The sequence below is a fragment of the Panulirus ornatus genome, chromosome 9 (genome assembly GCF_036320965.1).
Source record: "Panulirus ornatus isolate Po-2019 chromosome 9, ASM3632096v1, whole genome shotgun sequence".
In the NCBI taxonomy this organism is placed as follows: domain Eukaryota; kingdom Metazoa; phylum Arthropoda; class Malacostraca; order Decapoda; family Palinuridae; genus Panulirus; species Panulirus ornatus.
Genome location: NC_092232.1, coordinates 52,394,362 through 52,414,189, shown reverse-complemented (window position 1 = coordinate 52,414,189; position 19,828 = coordinate 52,394,362). Strand labels below are relative to the sequence as shown.

At 45.9% G+C, this 19,828-nt stretch overlaps 1 protein-coding gene across 1 annotated transcript in view; it reads left to right on the top strand.

The window, feature by feature from the left end:
• The window catches only part of LOC139750068 (fat-like cadherin-related tumor suppressor homolog), a 791,324-nt gene that overhangs the window by 618,955 nt on the left and 152,541 nt on the right, over window positions 1–19,828 (top strand). Inside the window, 1 exon segment of the mRNA XM_071664403.1 lies at window positions 19,310–19,596. Within this exon segment, the coding sequence (XP_071520504.1) occupies window positions 19,310–19,596 (287 nt within the window).

Sequence of the window (19,828 nt, the reverse complement as noted above, 5' to 3'; positions counted from 1 at the left end):
TCTCCCCAGGCCGCCTCCCTCCTCCTTGGCCAGTTCACCGCCTCCGATGTTTGCTGTTACGCTGCCGTGCCCCCCTCACCTTCTCCTCACGACCTCCTTTGTTCTCTCATAGATTTCTCCACCACTCTTCCTTCACTCTCTCCGTTGCTCCTCTCACTCCTCTCTCCATGGTTCATCTCACTCCTCCCTCCAGAGTTCCTCTCTCTCCTCCCTCCATCGTTCCTCTCTCGCCTCCCTCCATCGTTCCTCTCTCGCCTCCCTCCTTGGTTCCTCTCTCTCCTCCCTCCGTGGTTCCTCTCTATCTCCTCCCTCCAGAGTTCCTCTCACTTCTCCCTCCATGGTTCCCTTCACAGTCTCGCCGCCACTCGTCTGCCCAATGTTCCCCTTGCTATTACCTGCCTGGTTACCCTCACTCTCTGCTCCATGATCCTCCTCATTCCTCATATTCCCCTCACTATCATGTGGTCCCCTAACTCTGATCCGTTGCAGGTCCTCTCTCATATCCCCCTCGCTGTATCTCAGTTCCCCTTAGCTTTTACCCTCGTGGTTCCCCTCACTATCCTCCTCCTGGTTCCCCTCCCTCCCGGTTTCGTGTTTCATTTTCTATCCCTGTGTTCCCCTCACTTCTTCTTTCATGTTCCCTCTTATTCCATGGTCTCCCCATAACCCCTCATCTTATTTATCAGTATCCGTTGTACTTATCGATATTTTTTTGATATTACTCTCACTCATGGTGTCCCCTCAAACCTTTCCACATTCCCCTCAGACCTCTCCACGTTCCCCTCACACCTCCAAGTTCCCCTCACACCTCTCCACGTTCCCCTCACACCTCTCCACGTTTCCCTACATCCCCTCATTCGTATCTGTAATTACACTTCTGTTATTTCCCCCGTCAATGCTCATTTCTTTTTCTATTCGGTTGGTAAGGGGGTTAGAAGGAAGTGGTTAGACAGGATAAGGTGAGGTTAAGACACGGGAAAAGTTAAAGAGTACATAGGTGTGTGGTGTAGGATATGCTAAGGTATGTGTGTGTGTGTGTGTGTGTGTGTGTGTGTGTGTGTGTGCTCTGCTGGATGCGTGATTTTGATGCAGAGTGAGGGGGGGGCGGTGTCTGTAGTGACGGTGTCGCCTGTGGGTCTGGGAAAGGACTGAAGCTAAGCTAAAAGCTACCCGTTGTTCATCGTGTAGCTCGACTACGGTTGGCTGGAGCCTCTCTCGATGTTCTGAGGTGCCGGAGGAACCAAGAGTGTTCCATGTTTGCAGCTGTCACCAGGTCTTCAGTGAGTCCATGATACGTCGTCGTTTTCGTCCAGTTTCCGCCAGACTTTTAGTGTAACTTTTCCTCAGCATGAACCTATTAAGTGGGTGAGGTTTTAGTGCTTGATTTTGTTCTCAGGGGGTTTTCACTGTAGGGGTGTATCATAGATATATCACGAAGGGGTAGTGTAGGGGTGTATCATAGATATATCACGAAGGGGTAGTGTAGGGGTATGTTACGAATATATCACGAAGGGGTAGTGTAGGGGTATGTTACGAATATATCACGAAGGGGTATGTTACGGATGTATCACGAAGGGGTGGTGTAGGGGTATGTTACGAATATATCACGAAGGGGTAGTGTAGGGGTATGTCACGAATCACAGAGCCCTATTTTGTATCCTCTGGGCCTCTACCATGCGTGATTCGGAGGCGTTGTGTCTTGATGTGGGTAGGAGGTTAGGAGAGATGGAAGGTCGTGGCCCACAGCAGGTGTAAGTTTTGGCTGTCTAGGAGGTGTGCTGGAATCTTATACAGGCAAGTGAGGACGTCTTATCATTAGGGGATTCTTTTGTTGATATGGTAGCGAGCCTCGTCATGGTAGTGTTTATCAGTCCATGATTTTGCAGCTCTTCTGTTGCGTTATCTGTGTCCCTTTGTCCCCTCACTCCCTCTCGTGGCTCCCCTTACACTCCCTTTGTGATTCCCTGTCACCCCCTCCTCTTGCATGGTTCCCGAGACCAGCCACGTCCATGAGTACTCTCCCTCCCTCCCTCCCTCCCTCCTGTTCCCTCCTCCCCTACCACACTCCCGCCCCCTGTTCCTCCCCTCGGTCCTCGCTCCATGTCCTCTCACTTACCCAGTTTGACATCCCCTTCGTTTCTCCTCACTCCTTCCCTGTCTCACCCTCACCCCCCAAGCGTCTCCCGTCAGCCGTGGCTCTCTGTCTAGCGAGGCTGGCGGATGAATACGTCAGCCTAAAGTGCTCTCTGCTCCTCATAACTGCATTACCTTGTCCCGTTTGTTTTTTCTTCCTCCTGCCACGTCCTGCGTCGTCCGGAATCTCAGGATTTTTATTTCCAGGTCTCTCTGTGTGTCGCATTCCGCTTCTTCCTGACTTTTAGATGTGTGTATATATATATATATATTTTTTTTTTGTCGTACCGCCATGTCGCATCCTGTGCCGCACTGGCTCACGGATTTTTTAAGTGACGTATGTTCTACGCGTCCTGGGTCCTGTTGTACCGCTGTGTCGCGTTGTTCTCCTCACGCCGTTTTTTTATTTTCGTACCTTCCATTTTTTGTTCCTGTTTTTTTTTTTTTTGAGATTCATCTACGGCCTGCAGGTGGCATCTCGGCTGATGGTGACACTTAGTGGGATGTGGTAGTGTGTGTAGTGCGCATGTGTGTGTGTGTGTGTGTGTGGTAGTTTTACGTGTATTGCAGTGAGTATAAAGTCGGTCTTATGTCTGTTGTACCTACTGTGGTGTACATTACGAGTAGTGTGTGTGTATGTGTGTGTTTTTGTATGTGTGTGTGTGTGTGTGTGTGTGTGTGTGTGTGTGTGTGTGTGTGTGTAAATAGATAGATAGATAACGGCATATTGGATTTGGGCAGCCATTTGGCTGAAAATACATTGCTGAGGTATTACAGATACTACAGGACTGGGAGATGATATTTCTTATTAGTTAACTAATCATAAAAGAGCTTAATATCAGTGTAGGCTGGGTACTTCCCCACACTTTGGATAAACACGTAGGTGAGGTACATCTATATAGCCATGGTGACAGATGTACAGGGATGTTTACAAAGTAAATGCTGTGGTTTATGCATTTTGCACTTGGTTGATGAACAGTCACGGTAAGACAATGATTGACCTACCTCATCATAGCCTAACTGAATGAAAACTGAGTTGTTCACTTGCATCGCCATGCACTTGTTCATCTGTTCACAGTTGTAGGTATAAGACTGATCTTATATCTTGTCTCTTCGAGTTCTGATTGGAACAAGGCAAGTGTGGCGACGAAAGGCGGACCATGGAGGAGGAGGAGGAGGTCTCTGTGACGGGGAGGTGTCTGTCAGCAGTTTATTTGCCGCGTGAGTTGCCGGTGTTGGTTGGAGGAGGTGAAGAGGTTTAGCCTCTCTGACCAACCAACGCTGGCAGCTCACACAACAGTTTGACAATAAACTGCTGAAACCCGCTTCTCAGAGAGCTCCTCACCCCTCTCCCCACAACGCCCCCCCCTCCCTCACCACGGACCGCCATTCGTCACCACAATCGACTTGCTCCAATCAAAGCTCGTACAGACAGATATAAAAGAATAGTCCCATATCTACCGTTGTGTGTGTGTGTGTGTGTGTGTGTGTGTGTGTAACGGTCATAGTGACATATGTGTCAGTTCCCCTGACGACTCTTCAAACATGGTGACTTTGTGGATGGATTAACTTTGTGTTTCTTTTTTTTTACGCAAGGCTGTACGTATGTCTCCCATGGCGCCAGCCTCCTCCTGACCACCACTGCCGCCCCCAGATACAGTAGATTTCACACGTTAAACCACAGCCCAGAGAACTCAAGCTGTAGGAGCGCCCCCTTTGACCTAATCCCAGAGGAACCCTACCCACAGTAGCCGCGGCCCCTCGTCCTGCCTCGCCTCTAAATCTGGTTCCCCCTCTCAGATCGGTATCACTGTCATGTCTTGTCCGACCCAGCCGTCTCATCTCTCATTCTGTCTCGTCTGCCTCTCCCTCACTCTGTTGTGTTCCCCTCTCACTGTCATGTTTCCTGTCTCACCTGTGGCTTCCCCTCACCCGCCTCCTTCTTCCACGGTGTTTGAAAAGGAAGTGACTGATCACTTCCTTGAGAGTGTGACGAAGAGGAAGAAAATGCGTGAAAGTGTGGCTAAACAGACTGGTCCCTCCTATGTGATGGCCTCGGATCTAGACCCCCCCCAAACTTGCCATTAGTGACCAAGTGCTGTGGCGTCCAACAAGAGGGACCTCGCTGTCTGTATATATTTTCGTAACCAGTGGCTGTCGACCGGTGGCATGTCATTAGACTAAACATCTTAACAAACACATTTAAACAGACATGACAGCAAGAGTTGCTCTCCAGCGGGGATGTGTCGTCAGGCCTTGTACTAGGGTGAGTGATAACACTTGTGTTGCAGCCGCACGAGGGATGTGCTGGGAGGAGGAGTAGTGTGGGCTGCTGGCAAAGGCCAACGGCTCGTACCACTCCCCTGTTTCTCCTCCTCCTCCTCGCTTGTTTACCTTCAGGACGAAGGAGGGTATGACATAGCTCAAGATGAGTGTGTTAATACACTTGATCTTGAGTAGAACAAATTCAAAGCAGATCTCACCAGACTTAAAGGAACCTAAGCAGATCATAGTCCCATACAGCTGCGGTTTCGGAAGGCTATGTAAGTTTGATCGCATTGTTTGTCCACAGGAAACAAATGACTCACCCGGGATATATTTTTTATAGCAGCCACCCACCACACACGCCAGACGCATGTCTGTAGACTCATCTTACTTGCGACACACAGGATGAGGACATTGTCTTCTTAGATTTGTATTAGTTGTTTCACCCCTCGCTCCCCCTCCTCTCTCCCTGACACCCTTATATATTGTTGCTCTTCCAGGACATCCGTATATATTTGTTGCCGTCCCAGGACAGCCGTACAAGTTACCCTCCTCCCAAGACACGCGTATATAGTTGCTCTCCCTCCCGAGTTACTGCATATAGTTGCTACGTGCCTCAGGCCACCTGTACATAGCTGCTCCCTGCCGTTAGTACTGCCCTATTACTATCATCGAAGCAGGAGTACCTTCCTCCCTGTCACCACTGGAGTTCACATCTGTACAGATCCTTACTCGTGTAAGAGATGTTTATTGCACCTGTTTCGTATTTGGGTCGTTCGGTCATAGCTGCTCAGCCTGGAACATCCGTCCACCGTTGCTCTGGCCCAAGCAACCAGTGGCGCTGGTGTCAAGATGGGCTCACTCGTCTCCTTCAGAATCATAACACCTCTGTCGGGCTGTGCCACCAGCCCTAGGACACCTCAGCACAGCTGGTGTCAGCAGTCGCAGCAACCGCTGACACCGTCACGCTGCACCCAGCTGGAGGGATCTGTCTCTCAGACGTGGCCAATTTTTCCCACCCTCAGGCTAGTGGAACAAGTTAGGGGGAGAGGCGCGGGCAAAGTCTGCGGCGGCGGTGGCCAGTTGACAGATATTACTTGGCAAGTTCCGGCTCTTCCACGCGCGAGTTGGACCAAGTTTGTTTCCCACCGGGGACCTTGGTGCCGTACGCCGTGCCGGATTGACGGGTGAACGTGAGGGAGGGCTGGATAGGTAGGAAGGGCCGAGTGGTCAGGAGCTGGAGAGGAGAAGGCAAGGGAGAGGGAGGAGTTGGTTCAGGGATAGCAGTAAGGATGGAGAAGGATTAAGAGGGAGAGAAGAGGGCGTTCGTGAGTTAAGTGGAAGGAAGGACTAGGGCGGGGAAGGAGATGTTGTGGACTGGCAGGGAGAAGATATGTAGAGGGAAAAGAAACCAGTGGAGGGACGAGAGGAACGAAAGAAATTGATGTTAAAAGAGAACGAGGAGAATAGAAGCAAGAGGACGTGAGGGAAGTGAAATAGGCAGAGATGATGAAGGAGAAGGAGGATGCAGAGAGGGGAAGAAGGGGTTGAAGTGGAGCTAGGAGAGACAAGGGAGTGAAGAGGAACGAGTAAAAACAAAGGAATTGGAAAAGAAGAGAAGTGGGAAAGGGCGAAGGAGGAAAGGGGAAAGATTGAGGCTGGGATGAATGATTTGAAGGGGGAACTGGGATGCCATGGATAACGCAGGGAATAAGATATACTAAAGAAAGGAAGGAGTCACGCAGGGAGGAATCACGGATAGTAGATAACGATGAAAGTAGATGGAGGGGAAATTAGTTATAGATATGGGTGTAGGAAATTGTAACGTTTTCAGATCCAAAAGTTAGGGCGGATTGAGACTGATGAAATAAGGGAAGATGAAAGACCGGTCTTCAAGGATAAGTGGACTTGTTCTGAACACAGGAGCATTTGTAGGTCAGTGATTGTTTGGATGAGGATAATTACTTAAAAGACAGGTTTTTCACTTTCTCCAATAGTCGTAAATACTTTCCCCTGTCTTTTGTTTTTCATCAACCTCTCTATATTCCAATGAAGGCCCTGCCTTGATGTGGACTTCTGTCCATGACTGGGGCCTCCAACGTAAGGAAGAAACTAAGAATGGGTTCGAGAAGAAGAATTCTGGGAGGAAAAAGTTAGTTATTTACTTTATGACGTATGGAGACCATCACCTTGCGTGTCTGTCCCTTCCAGACCATCTGGAAGTGTTGACTGGGTGTTATTCGGGCAACAAAAGGGAGTGACTGGACTTCCTACACATGTTCTACCTCACAGTCATCCAGTATGCCGGTGATCGAATTTTGTGATGCTGGATTTAGAAGACATTCTTCTGTTTGCGTCCGTGGGAGTAAATAACTTCCTGGGTTCCGTCCATGATGTTTGTAGAGGGCGAGGCAGCGGAGCCGCTTATTGGATAAATTCTTTTATTAGTTTTAAAGTTCTGTTACGTGACCTGTCCCTGACCTTCCACCCACCTTGGTGTAGAACATCCCGTCTTAATTGGGTCAGAGGTTATGACATCAGAGCTCGTCTTTGAGACCGTTACATAATTCGTCACGTCAGGTGCAAGTCTGTGGTTGTGTTGGTCATATCGTCAGCACGTTTTGTCTTTCGGCTGAGTGAGTGTACAGTTATGTTCACCGCTGATGCTTTGCTCGAAGAATGACAGAGGTAAGTCGTATGGAAATTGACACGTGAATGGAGATCGTACGTACCTTTAGGAGTGTACTGATGTGAGGGTCGAGGTTCCTTGTGTAACACGTCTCGACCTACAGCCGTGTCTGTTGTCCTGATGAGCTGTCTTAGAGGCTTGCTTTACCCATGTAGCTTTGAGCTGAGTCTTAGCTTCTGTGTCGGGTTGTTGGGTCCAGGAAGTCAGCTTACTGCTGTCACAGAGAGAGAGAGAGAGAGAGAGAGAGAGAGAGAGAGAGAGAGAGAGAGAGAGAGAGAGAGAGAGAGAGAGAGAGAGAAGTGGAGTGAGAAAGAATATCTACCTATCTACCTACATACGGATACTTTACGACGAAATCTTGCCGGGATGGCAAGACTGACGTGTATCGCTCACCGCAAGAGAGAGAGTAATGATAAAGAATGAGTAAAAGTGAGATATATATAATGGAGAGAAAAATGATGGTCAGTCCAGGAAATAGAATGGGAGGGGAAATCATTTGTCGAAGGTCAAGCAATCTGTGGAGGTCCGGGCGGCTGGTAAATGGCTCTGTCCTGTGATTGTTTCTGGTCACACCATTTCATGTCAGATTGTTTCAGGTCATTCCGTAAGGTCGCTCGTCGTTAGAATCATTTTTGCCCCCATACCATCTTATGTCAGGTCGCTTCGTTTCAAGTTGTTCGCTTAGATTGGGTAGTGTTAAGTCACCAGTTGGCTTCGGTGGTCATGACTTTAGGTCACCACTGCAAGTTACCTTGCTTCTAGCCGTTGTCTCAAGTGACCTATGGCTTGGTCACGTGGAGGGAATTGCGTCTTGGCTCATTATTGTAGCTTATGGAGCGCGACGGTGACCTGGTCATAGGTCAGGTCATCCGTAGAGGTCCTACTGTTTACAACAACGCCATTCTGCACAGCGAGCACAACAGAACCTTTTCTTTTGCAAGATAGGCTGGGTTTTGCGAACCTCGATGGAGAGAGAGGCAGAGCCGATTATAACACTGTGAAGCACACTTAAGTTCTCCAGACCAGTATACTATTGCGTGTTTGCATAACCTTCTAAGTTAGTCGACATTGTCGAATTAGAAATTATGGAAAGGTCACCAAAAGCCTGCGTGTCAAAAATCAAAACCTCTAGGAAGGACTGAAGGCGTTAATGCTACTGTTTTAGTGGTGACTGGAGATGTAGATCATAACTTACGCTTTGAAATTTAATCTGTGGTCGTCCCTGCACTAGTGCCACTTTTTTACCCCTCTTTGGGTCTTCTCCACCTGTTCTTTAAGCTTCTTTAAATGTGGTGAGCAGACTTCAGAAGCTTATTCAAGTTTTGGCCTGTTGTAGGCTTTGAACAGCCTGCTGGAAAATTCCTTATCCATAGACATGAATGGTGTTCCAAAACTTGCCATCAGACAGTTTTGCTTCCATTGTTTTTCTCCTCACGTAGGAGTCTGACGACAGGCCAGGGACGATGTCAACTCCCTGATCTCTCTCACAAGCAGATTCCTGCAACTATTTTACTGCTAGACAGTATTTTACATTGAGGCTTTCTCCCTCTTCGTCCCATCTTCTTTACCTTACATTGATTAAGTTGAATTTTATCAGTCATACATCAGACCAGCTCTGGACTTGGTCTCCTTGTAGGTTGGTGCAACGCATTGTTACTCTTCGCATTCCTCAAAACCTTGGCATTGTGTGTGTGTGTAATTACCACTCTGTACTGTTAAGTGGAGGGAGTTTTATTCTCGTGGGACCTCATCTCTTGAATATTCCCTATGTTCTAACTTCATGCATTTCTGTATGATGTCTGTATTGACAGTGTTGTCAGTCATTTTATTCCATTCATCTACACTCATACTATAAAGGTACATTTTTATGTGATTATGTTTGTACTGTGCGGGAGGAGTTGTACCTTCGTGGAGCCCCATGTAATGACCTATTTGTACTGTACAGGGATTACGTATATAAAACCAATTTGTGTTGTACGGGATGGAGTTTTACTCTGATGCCCCCCCCCCCTCACACACGTGTGTGTGTGTGTGTGTGTGTGTGTGTGTGTGTGGTTCCCACAGTATCGTTGGCAAACAGTAATTACTGGATGATTATGAAGGCTGAAATTTAGCATGGAAAATTGTATGGGGATAATGACGGTCTACCTGCCCAAGGCGGCTGTCTCGCCTCCCTGACACCTCTGTGTCGGAACTGGGTTAGCCACGGCTTACTCCGCCCGCACACGTTGGTCGTCGGGAGGGCCTGCCCGAGGTAGTCACGGCTCACTCAGAACACGTTGGTCGTCGGAAGGGCCTGCCCGAGGTAGTCACGGCTCACTCAGAACACGTTGGTCGTCGGAAGGGCCTACCCGAGGCAACAGGGTGCCACGAATCACCCCCACACACCTCGGCCCTCGGGAGTGCATGTATCGTAGTCATCTTTCTCTGCCATGGTGAAAATTACGTTATTAAATCAGGTGGCGTAGCGTGTACGGCCGTCGGGGTGAGTGAGTTACAGCAGCCAGTCGTTCGCCTACCCCAACAAAACTCGGGACGGTTTAGCAGCTGGCTTTTGTCGGGTTCTTGACAAGGTTTGCTGTACTCAAAAGATCGCCAGAGAAGTACCGCTTCGCGAGCCTTTTTATACACAAGCATTCCTGGGACCGTTCAGGGAAATTATGGCAGTAAATTCCCCTTCCAACACCAGCCCTGCCTCGATGTACACTGTGTGTGGAAGCGTGGACTTGTGTGTGTTGAGATTTTTGGGTGGTCGTGCGTGTATTTTTGTGCGTATCTCATACATGTGTGCTTCTGTTTGTTTTGCGTTTCTGGTTGTGGCTTCGGAGAGGACTGGTTGGCTGTAGGAGTGGAGGTGAGAGACTGTATATATACATCTGCCGAGACCAGCGCAACATTCACACCATTCCAAAGGGACACTTGTGTCAGCTGTTTACTCACGAGACTGGTGCAACGCTATATTAAATGAAATAAAAGCAAAATGTTTGTCGAGATGTCATGTCGATGACTGATGACTGATACTGATGGGTGATGTTGGGGAGGCTTTATGGGCGGGTGGGAGTGAGTGGAGCAGCGTATCTAGAGGGGTTGGTCCTGTTGATGGTGTTAACTTCAGTCCAAGCTGTGCTATAAGCTGAAGGAGGGGTGATGGCTATGGCTGCCAAAGGTTCTGCAAGGCTGTGAGGTAACCCCAGGATACGGCCGGGGGTACCACTGAGCCAGCAGGCTTCCAAGTTGCCTCACAAATTGTACCCTTCTTTGTTTACATTACGTATGGAGTGCGATCGGGAAGATTATCTTGTCATTATATTGATCCTCTACTCTCGTACCTGACTAGATCATTGTCCCACCTGAGTATAAAAGTAGATTTATTGATAAGATAATCGATATATGGAATTCATATTGTACGTTTGTATTCGAATCTAAAGATATGTTCACCGCGTATGATACAATGATACCACTGAGTCTTTCCCTGTGTTAGGCGACTTCCCGTATCTGAGTTTACCGAAGAACCCCGTCGCAAACAGTTTGTTTTCCATGGCGGCTAATGGTGAGGTGAAACCTCTCTCGGGGTGAAAATGAGGCGTGATTGGCTGGATGGCGCTAACTCCCCCGTGATTATTGAGTTCCCGGAGGCAGTAATAAAAGTGGTGATGCATATGAGTGGCTCTGGTATGAGGTTAGTGACCTCGGCTGCCTCCTATCCTTTTCAGTGCGTCATCGGTGGCCGTTGAACCTGAGGTATTATACGTAGGCAAGACTCAGCCGGTGGCATGGGTGTTGCAGGAGGTGGGTTGAGCGTCGTTCGGCTGGTACGCTGATCACAGCGGGCGTTTGACCTTAGGAATTGTATACATACTAAGCATCTTCATCTTCCTTTCCGTCTGTCACCTTTCCCCACGTATTCTTATTCTTTTCCTTTTGCTCTTACCTTTTCTCCATCTGTTCTTCCGCACCCTTCCTATTTCCTGTTTCTCCTTGCCCCCCTCCTGTCACTTTCTTCCTTCTTTACCTCATCTCCTCCGTGCAGCTGCTGAGACGCTAATCCAGCGCCTTCTTCTCTTCCTCCTCCTCCTCCTCCTGGGGTTCATCAGCCTCCCTCCAACATTTCTGATTACAGTTCTCCCATGGCTGGTCCGGAGGAGCTCCGGAGAAGAAAAATTAACCAAATTCAATCAGATCAGACTATCGCGGCGGCACAAGGACCACGTCGACAAGACGGTGAGATTGGATCTTGGCGGGACAAATTGTGTGCGGAAATATGGTGCGAGAGACGGCTGGGACAGCGACACTTGGCAAGATTTTGGGGTTAGGATTATGTGTGATGAAGAAAAATAGAGATGTTATATATATATATATATATATATATATATATATATATATATATATATATATATATATATATATATTATTATTATTATTATTAGTATTATTATTATTATTATCATTATTATTTTGCTTTGTCGCTGTCTCCCGCGTTTGCGAGGTAGCGCAAGGAAACAGACGAAAGAATGCCCCAACCCACCCACATACACATGTTTATACATACACGTCCACACATGCAAATATACATACCTATACATCTCAATGTACACATATATATACACACACAGACATATACATATATACACATGTACATAATTCATACTGTCTGCCTTTATTTATTCCCATCGCCACTCCGCCACACATGGAATAACAACCCCCTCCCCCTCATGTGTGCGAGGTAGCGCTAGGAAAGGACAACAAAGGCCCCATTCTTTCCACTCAGTCTCTAGCTGTCATGTAATAATGCACCGAAACCACAGCTCCCTTTCCACATCCAGGCCCCACAGAACTTTCCATAGTTTACCCCAGACGCTTCACATGCCCTGGTTCAGTCCATTGACAGCACGTCGACCCCGTTATACCACATCGTTCCAATTCACTCTATTCCTTGCACGCCTTTCACCGTCCTGCATGTTCAGGCCCCGATCACTCAAAATCTTTTTCACTCCATCTTTCCACCTCCAATTTGGTCTCCCACTTCTCCTCGTTCCCTCCACCTCTGACACATATATCCTCTTGGTCAATCTTTCCTCACTCATTCTCTCCATGTGACCAAACCACTTCAAAACACCCTCTTATGCTCTCTCAACCACACTCATTTTACTTCCACACATCTCTCTTACCCTTACATTACTTACTCGATCAAACCACCTCACACCACATATTGACCTCAAACATCTCATTTCCAGCACATCCACCTTCCTGCGCTCAACTCTATCCATAGCCCACGCCTTGCAACCATACAACATTGTTGGAACCACTATTCCATCAAACATACCCATTTTTGCTTTCTGAGATAATGTTCTCGACTTCCAAACATTCTTCAAGGCTCCCAGAATTTTCGCCCCCTCCCCCACCCTGTGGTTCACTTCCGCTTCCATGGTTCCATCCACTGCCAGATCCACTCCCAGATATCTAAAACACTTACTTCCTCCAGTTTTTCTCCATTCAAACTTACCTCCCAATTGACTTGACCCTCAACCCTACTGTACCTAATAACCTTGCTGATATATATATATATATATATATATATATATATATATATATATATATATATATATATATATATATATATTCTTTTTTTTTTTTTTTTTGCTTTGTCGCTGTCTCCCGCGTTTGCGAGGTAGCGCAAGGAAACAGACGAAAGAAATGGCCCAACCCACCCCCATACACATGTATATACATACGTCCACACACGCAAATATACATACCTACACAGCTTTCCATGGTTTACCCCAGACGCTTCACATGCCCTGATTCAATCCACTGACAGCACGTCAACCCCGGTATACTACATCGATCCAATTCACTCTATTCCTTGCCCTCCTTTCACCCTCCTGCATGTTCAGGCCCCGATCACACAAAATCTTTTTCACTCCATCTTTCCACCTCCAATTTGGTCTCCCACTTCTCCTCGTTCCCTCCACCTCCGACACATATATCCTCTTGGTCAATCTTTCCTCACTCATTCTCTCCATATGCCCAAACCATTTCAAAACACTCTCTTCTGCTCTCTCAACCACGCTCTTTTTATTTCCACACATCTCTTTTACCCTTACGTTACTTACTCGATCAAACCACCTCACACCACACATTGTCCTCAAACATCTCATTTCCAGCACATCCATCCTCCTGCGCACAACTCTATCCATAGCCCACGCCTCGCAACCATACAACATTGTTGGAACCACTATTCCTTCAAACATACCCATTTTTGCTTTCCGAGATAATGTTCTCGACTTCCACACATTCTTCAAGGCTCCCAGGATTTTCGCCCCCTCCCCTACCCTATGATCCACTTCCGCTTCCATGGTTCCATCCGTTGCCAGATCCACTTCCAGATATCTAAAACACTTTACTTCCTCCAGTTTTTCTCCATTCAAACTTACCTCCCAATTGACTTGACCCTCAACCATACTGTACCTAATTACCTTGCTCTTATTCACATTTACTCTTAACTTTCTTCTTTCACACACTTTACCAAACTCAGTCACCAGCTTCTGCAGTTTCTCACAAGAATCAGCCACCAGCGCTGTATCATCAGCGCACAACAACTGACTCACTTCCCAAGCTCTCTCATCCCCAACAGACTTCATACTTGACCCTCTTTCCAAAACTCTTGCATTCACCTCCCTAACAACCCCATCCATAAACAAATTAAACAACCATGGAGACATCACACACCCCTGCCGCAAACCTACATTCACTGAGAACCAATCACTTTCCTCTCTTCCTACACGTACACATGCCTTACATCCTCGATAAAAACTTTTCAATGCTTCTAACAACTTGCCTCCCACACCATATATTCTTAATACCTTCCACAGAGCATCTCTATCAACTCTATCATATGCCTTCTCCAGTTCCATAAATGCTACATACAAATCCATTTGCTTTTCTAAGTATTTCTCACATACATTCTTCAAAGCAAACACCTGATCCACACATCCTCTACCACTTCTGAAACCACACTGCTCTTCCCCAATCTGATGCTCTGTACATGCCTTCACCCTCTCAATCAATACCCTCCCATATAATTTACCAGGAATACTCAACAAACTTATATATATATATATTTTTTTTTTTTTTTTTTTTTTTTTTTTTTTATACTTTGTCGCTGTCTCCCGCGTTTGCGAGGTAGCGCAAGGAAACAGACGAAAGAAATGGCCCAACCCCCCCCCCATACACATGTATATACATACGTCCACACATGCAAATATACATACCTACACAGCTTTCCATGGTTTACCCCAGACGCTTCACATGTCTTGATTCAATCCACTGACAGCACGTCAACCCCGGTATACCACATTGCTCCAATTCACTCTATTCCTTGCCCTCCTTTCACCCTCCTGCAAGTTCAGGCCCCGATCACACAAAATCTTTTTCACTCCATCTTTCCACCTCCAATTTGGTCTCCCTCTTCTCCTCGTTCCCTCCACCTCCGACACATATATCCTCTTGGTCAACCTTTCCTCACTCATTCTCTCCATGTGCCCAAACCATTTCAAAACACCCTCTACTGCTCTCTCAACCACGCTCTTTTTATTTCCACACATCTCTCTCACCCTTACGTTACTTACTCGATCAAACCACCTCACACCACACATTGTCCTCAGACATCTCATTTCCAGCACATCCATCCTCCTGCGCACAACTCTATCCATAGCCCACGCCTCGCAACCATACAACATTGTTGGAACCACTATTCCTTCAAACATACCCATTTTTGCTTTCCGAGATAATGTTCTCGACTTCCACACATTCTTCAAGGCTCCCAGAATTTTCGCCCCCTCCCCCACCCTATGATCCACTTCCGCTTCCATGGTTCCATCCGCTGACAGATCCACTCCCAGATATCTAAAACACTTTACTTCCTCCAGTTTTTCTCCATTCAAACTCACCTCCCAATTTACTTGACCCTCAACCCTACTGTACCTAATAACCTTGCTCTTATTCACATTTACTCTTAACTTTCTTCTTCCACACACTTTACCAAACTCAGTCACCAGCTTCTGCAGTTTCTCACATGAATCAGCCACCAGCGCTGTATCATCAGCGAACAACAACTGACTCACTTCCCAAGCTCTCTCATCCCCAACAGACTTCATACTTGCCCCTCTTTCCAAAACTCTTGCCTTTACCTCCCTAACAACCCCATCCATAAACAAATTAAACAACCATGGAGACATCACACACCCCTGCCGCAAACCTACATTCACTGAGAACCAATCACTTTCCTCTCTTCCTACACGTACACATGCCTTACATCCTCGATAAAAACTTTTCACTGCTTCTAACAACTTGCCTCCCACACCATATATTCTTAATACCTTCCACAGAGCATCTCTATCAAATGAGAGTTGGGGTGAGAGAGTGTCATTAAATTTTAGGGAAAATAAAAAGATGTTCTGGAAGGAGGTAAATAAAGTGCGTAAGACAAGGGAGCAAATGGGAACTTTAGTGAAGGGCGCAAATGGGGAGGTGATAACAAGTAGTGGTGATGTGAGAAGGAGATGGAGTGAGTATTTTGAAGGTTTGTTGAATGTGTCTGATGATAGAGTGGCAGATATAGGGTGTTTTGGTCGAGGTGGTGTGCAAAGTGAGAGGGTTAGGGAAAACGATTTGGTAAACAGAGAAGAGGTAGTGAAAGCTTTGCGGAAGATGAAAGCCGGCAAGGCAGCAGGTTTGGATGGTATTGCAGTGGAATTTATTAAAAAAGGGGGTGACTGTATTGTTGACTGGTTGGTAAGGTTATTTAATGTATGTATGACTCATGGTGAGGTGCCTGAGGATTGGAGGAATGCGTGCATAGTGCCATTGTACAAAGGAAAAGGGGATAAGAGTGAGTGCTCAAATTACAGAGGTATAAGTTTGTTGAGTATTCCTGGTAAATTGTATGGGAGGGTATTGATTGAGAGGGTGAAGGCATGTACAGAGCATCAGATTGGGGAAGAGCAGTGTGGTTTCAGAAGTGGTAGAGGATGTGTGGATCAGGTGTTTGCTTTGAAGAATGTATGTGAGAAATACTTAGAAAAGCAAATGGATTTGTATGTAGCATTTATGGATCTGGAGAAGGCATATATATATATATATATATATATATATATATATATATATATATATATATATATATATATATATATATATATATCCCTGGGGATAGGGGAGAAAGAATACTTCTCACGTATTCCCTGCGTGTCGTAGAAGGCGATTAAAAGGGAAGGGAGCGGGGGGCTGGAAATCCTCCCCTCTCGTTTTTTAATTTTCCAAAAGAAGGAACAGAGAAGGGAGCCAAGTGAGGATATTCCCTGAAAGGCTCAGTCTTCTGTTCTTAACGCTACCACGCCAACGCGGGAAATGGCGAATAGTATAAAATATAATATATATATATATATATATATATATATATATATATATATATATATATATATATATATATTATATTATTTTGCTTTGTCGCTGTCTCCCGCGTTTGCGAGGTAGCGCAAGGAAACAGACGAAAGAAATGGCCCAACCCACCCCCATACACATGTATATACATATACGTCCACACACGCAAATCTACATACCCATACATCTCAATGTACACATATATATACACACACAGACACATACATATATACACATGCACACAATTCACACTGCCTTTATTCATTCCCATCGCCACCTCGCCACACATGGAATAACATCCCCCTCCCCCCTCATGTGTGCGAGGTAGCGCTAGGAAAAGACAACAAGGCCCCATTCGTTCACACTCAGTCTCTAGCCGTCATGCAATAGTGCCCGAAACCACAGCTCCCTTTCCACATCCAGGCCCCACAGAACTTTCCATGGTTCACCCCAGACGCTTCATATATATATATATATATATATATATATATATATATATATATATATATATATATATATATATATATATATTTTCTCGCTGTCTCCCGCGTTTGCGAGGTAGCGCAAGGAAACAGACGAAAGAAATGGCCCAACCCACCCCCATACACATGTATATACATACGTCCACACACGCAAATATACATACCTACACAGCTTTCCATGGTTTACCCCAGACGCTTCACATGCCCTGATTCAATCCACTGACAGCACGTCAACCCCGGTATACCACATCGCTCCAATTCACTCTATTCCTTGCCCTCCTTTCACCCTCCTGCATGTTCAGGCCCCGATCACACAAAATCTTCTTCACTCCATCTTTCCACCTCCAATTTGGTCTCCCTCTTCTCCTCGTTCCCTCCACCTCCGACACATATATCCTCTTGGTCAATCTTTCCTCACTCATTCTCTCCATGTGCCCAAACCATTTCAAAACACCCTCTTCTGCTCTCTCAACCACGCTCTTTTTATTTCCACACATCTCTCTTACCCTTACGTTACTTACTCGATCAAACCACCTCACACCACACATTGTCCTCAAACATCTCATTTCCAGCACATCCATCCTCCTGCACACCACTCTATCCATAGCCCACGCCTCGCAACCATACAACATTGTTGGAACCACTATTCCTTCAAACATACCCATTTTTGCTTTCCGAGATAATGTTCTCGACTTCCACACATTCTTCAAGGCTCCCAGAATTTTCGCCCCCTCCCCCACCCTATGATCCACTTCCGCTTCCATGGTTCCATCCGCTGCCAGATCCACCTTTTTCGCTGAAGTAATCATGTCCGCGTAAAATGTTCCTTGTTATTTAGTATCGAGTTGTAACTCCTTCCTGACGTTACTTGTACACTGTAATTTGATACAGTAGTTTGACACTGTATTGTATCTGTGGTGATGCAAGACGCTGCAACTTCAGCAGACGGGCTCCTGGCAAGGTGACTGTCCTGTTGGTGAAGCCTGACAAAGGGCACCACGCCCTGTGCCCACACCAGGGTCGTGTGGCCATAGAGGTGGGAGGTGAGCAGCAGCAATAGTGCGGAGGGCAAGAATCCCCTCTTCCAGCAATGCCAGTCGAGGGCTCGGTGATTGACCCTCACCTAAAAGGCGTCTCGACTCGCCCCCTTCCCACAATCGCTCACTCTGCCACTCTCCCCGCCGCTCCGCCGGACCCCCTGACTAAGCCATACACCATTTACCTTGCATTCACCACTCCTCACTTATTCTCTTTCAAAATCTCATAGATTATCTCTTTTTATCAGACGCCCCATTCTGGTGTATCGTTTGTACTGAGCAGACGCGCATCTTTACTTACCTCCGGTCCGAGAATTCCCTTCTGGTCTTTACGTGGCTCCTGCAACACTCAGGAAGCTGACCTTGTCCACCGGTCGGGACCACAGGTTAAAGTACTTTGATGATTGTGTATATACGTGCAGAGAGTGCAGGTCAAATGAATAGTAAGTGCTTGGTGTCTTCCTCATGGTTGTTGCATTGTTAAAGGGTCTTAGGATATGTTTAAATGGTGTTTGCAGTATTGTAGTGATGGAAGATTTCCAGAGCGTAGACGGAAGAGTGACTCGTGTTTGTCTAGGGAGTGTGGTTTCTAATGGGTGTATGTCTGGTGGGCTGGAGTTTAAGACTGTGTTGGAAAGTCAGTCGTTTAGTGCTTGTCGGTTTACTTCAGTGTGTATGTATTTTGTTAGTATTATATTTATTGGGCAGTAGATTACTGCAGCTTACCGCAGCCAGTCAGATCAGTCACAGAACTAATCTTTAGCAGTAAGGATAACTATGATATAATATAGTTAAAAGTTTCTGGAAGAAATGCTATTCTAATGAAGAATCAAGGCAACAACCGAATTGATCTGGTTGTTTTGATAGTCGTTTTTTTTCACATACCATTGTTGGTATTCATCTTATTGTTCCTTGTAGGGAGGATACACAAAGATAGACACTTGAATAGTGCTGTTCCAGAGTAGCAGTATTTATTTTAAATCTTGGCATTGTCCAGTTGAGGCCGCCAATTCCCCAGAGATTAAAGATTCTCTTTGGCTCACGGGACTCTGCTTGGATAGAGAGTTTTTTGTTCAACATTTACTTTTATTTCTATTTGATAATCAACTCTGGTGCAGAATGCAAGAAATCTTAATAATATATGGTTCATGTACAGATAAACAAACGTATCACTTGCATATATCATCATGGACTGAGGATACAGTATTCATGCTGGTTTTTGACATGCTGTTTTGATTTGTATGGAGATGTATTGCTGTAAATAGTTTTTTTTTATTTTTTAGGTGAAATTCGTACCACAATAAGGCGGCTGGACCGAGAGAAACAAGCAGAACATGTACTTGAAGTCACCATTACTGATGGTCAAGACCCATCTACTACCTTGTCTTCCACCACTTACATCACTGTTAATGTGTTAGATGAAAATGATCATGCTCCTGTTTTCCTAGAAAGATTGTACAAGTTTTTTGTGCCTGTCATTGCCCATCAGAACCCACAGATGGATGGAACAGGTGTAGACAAAGATTATATAGAGGATATGCCTATTGGACAGGTATGTAGTACGGTACAGTATTCTTATACATTCCAGACCCAAATTTATGTCATTAGGAATAATCATGTTTTTCTCGTGATATTTGATGAGTGTCATCATGTTGTTGATATGAGCTCTTTGATTTAGACTAGGAATAGACTGCATTAATTTTGAGATAGTTGATAATAATGGCAACACGATATGCCAATCATTACATGGTGATGATTTTAATATATTCTGAAGGCTTTTGTAC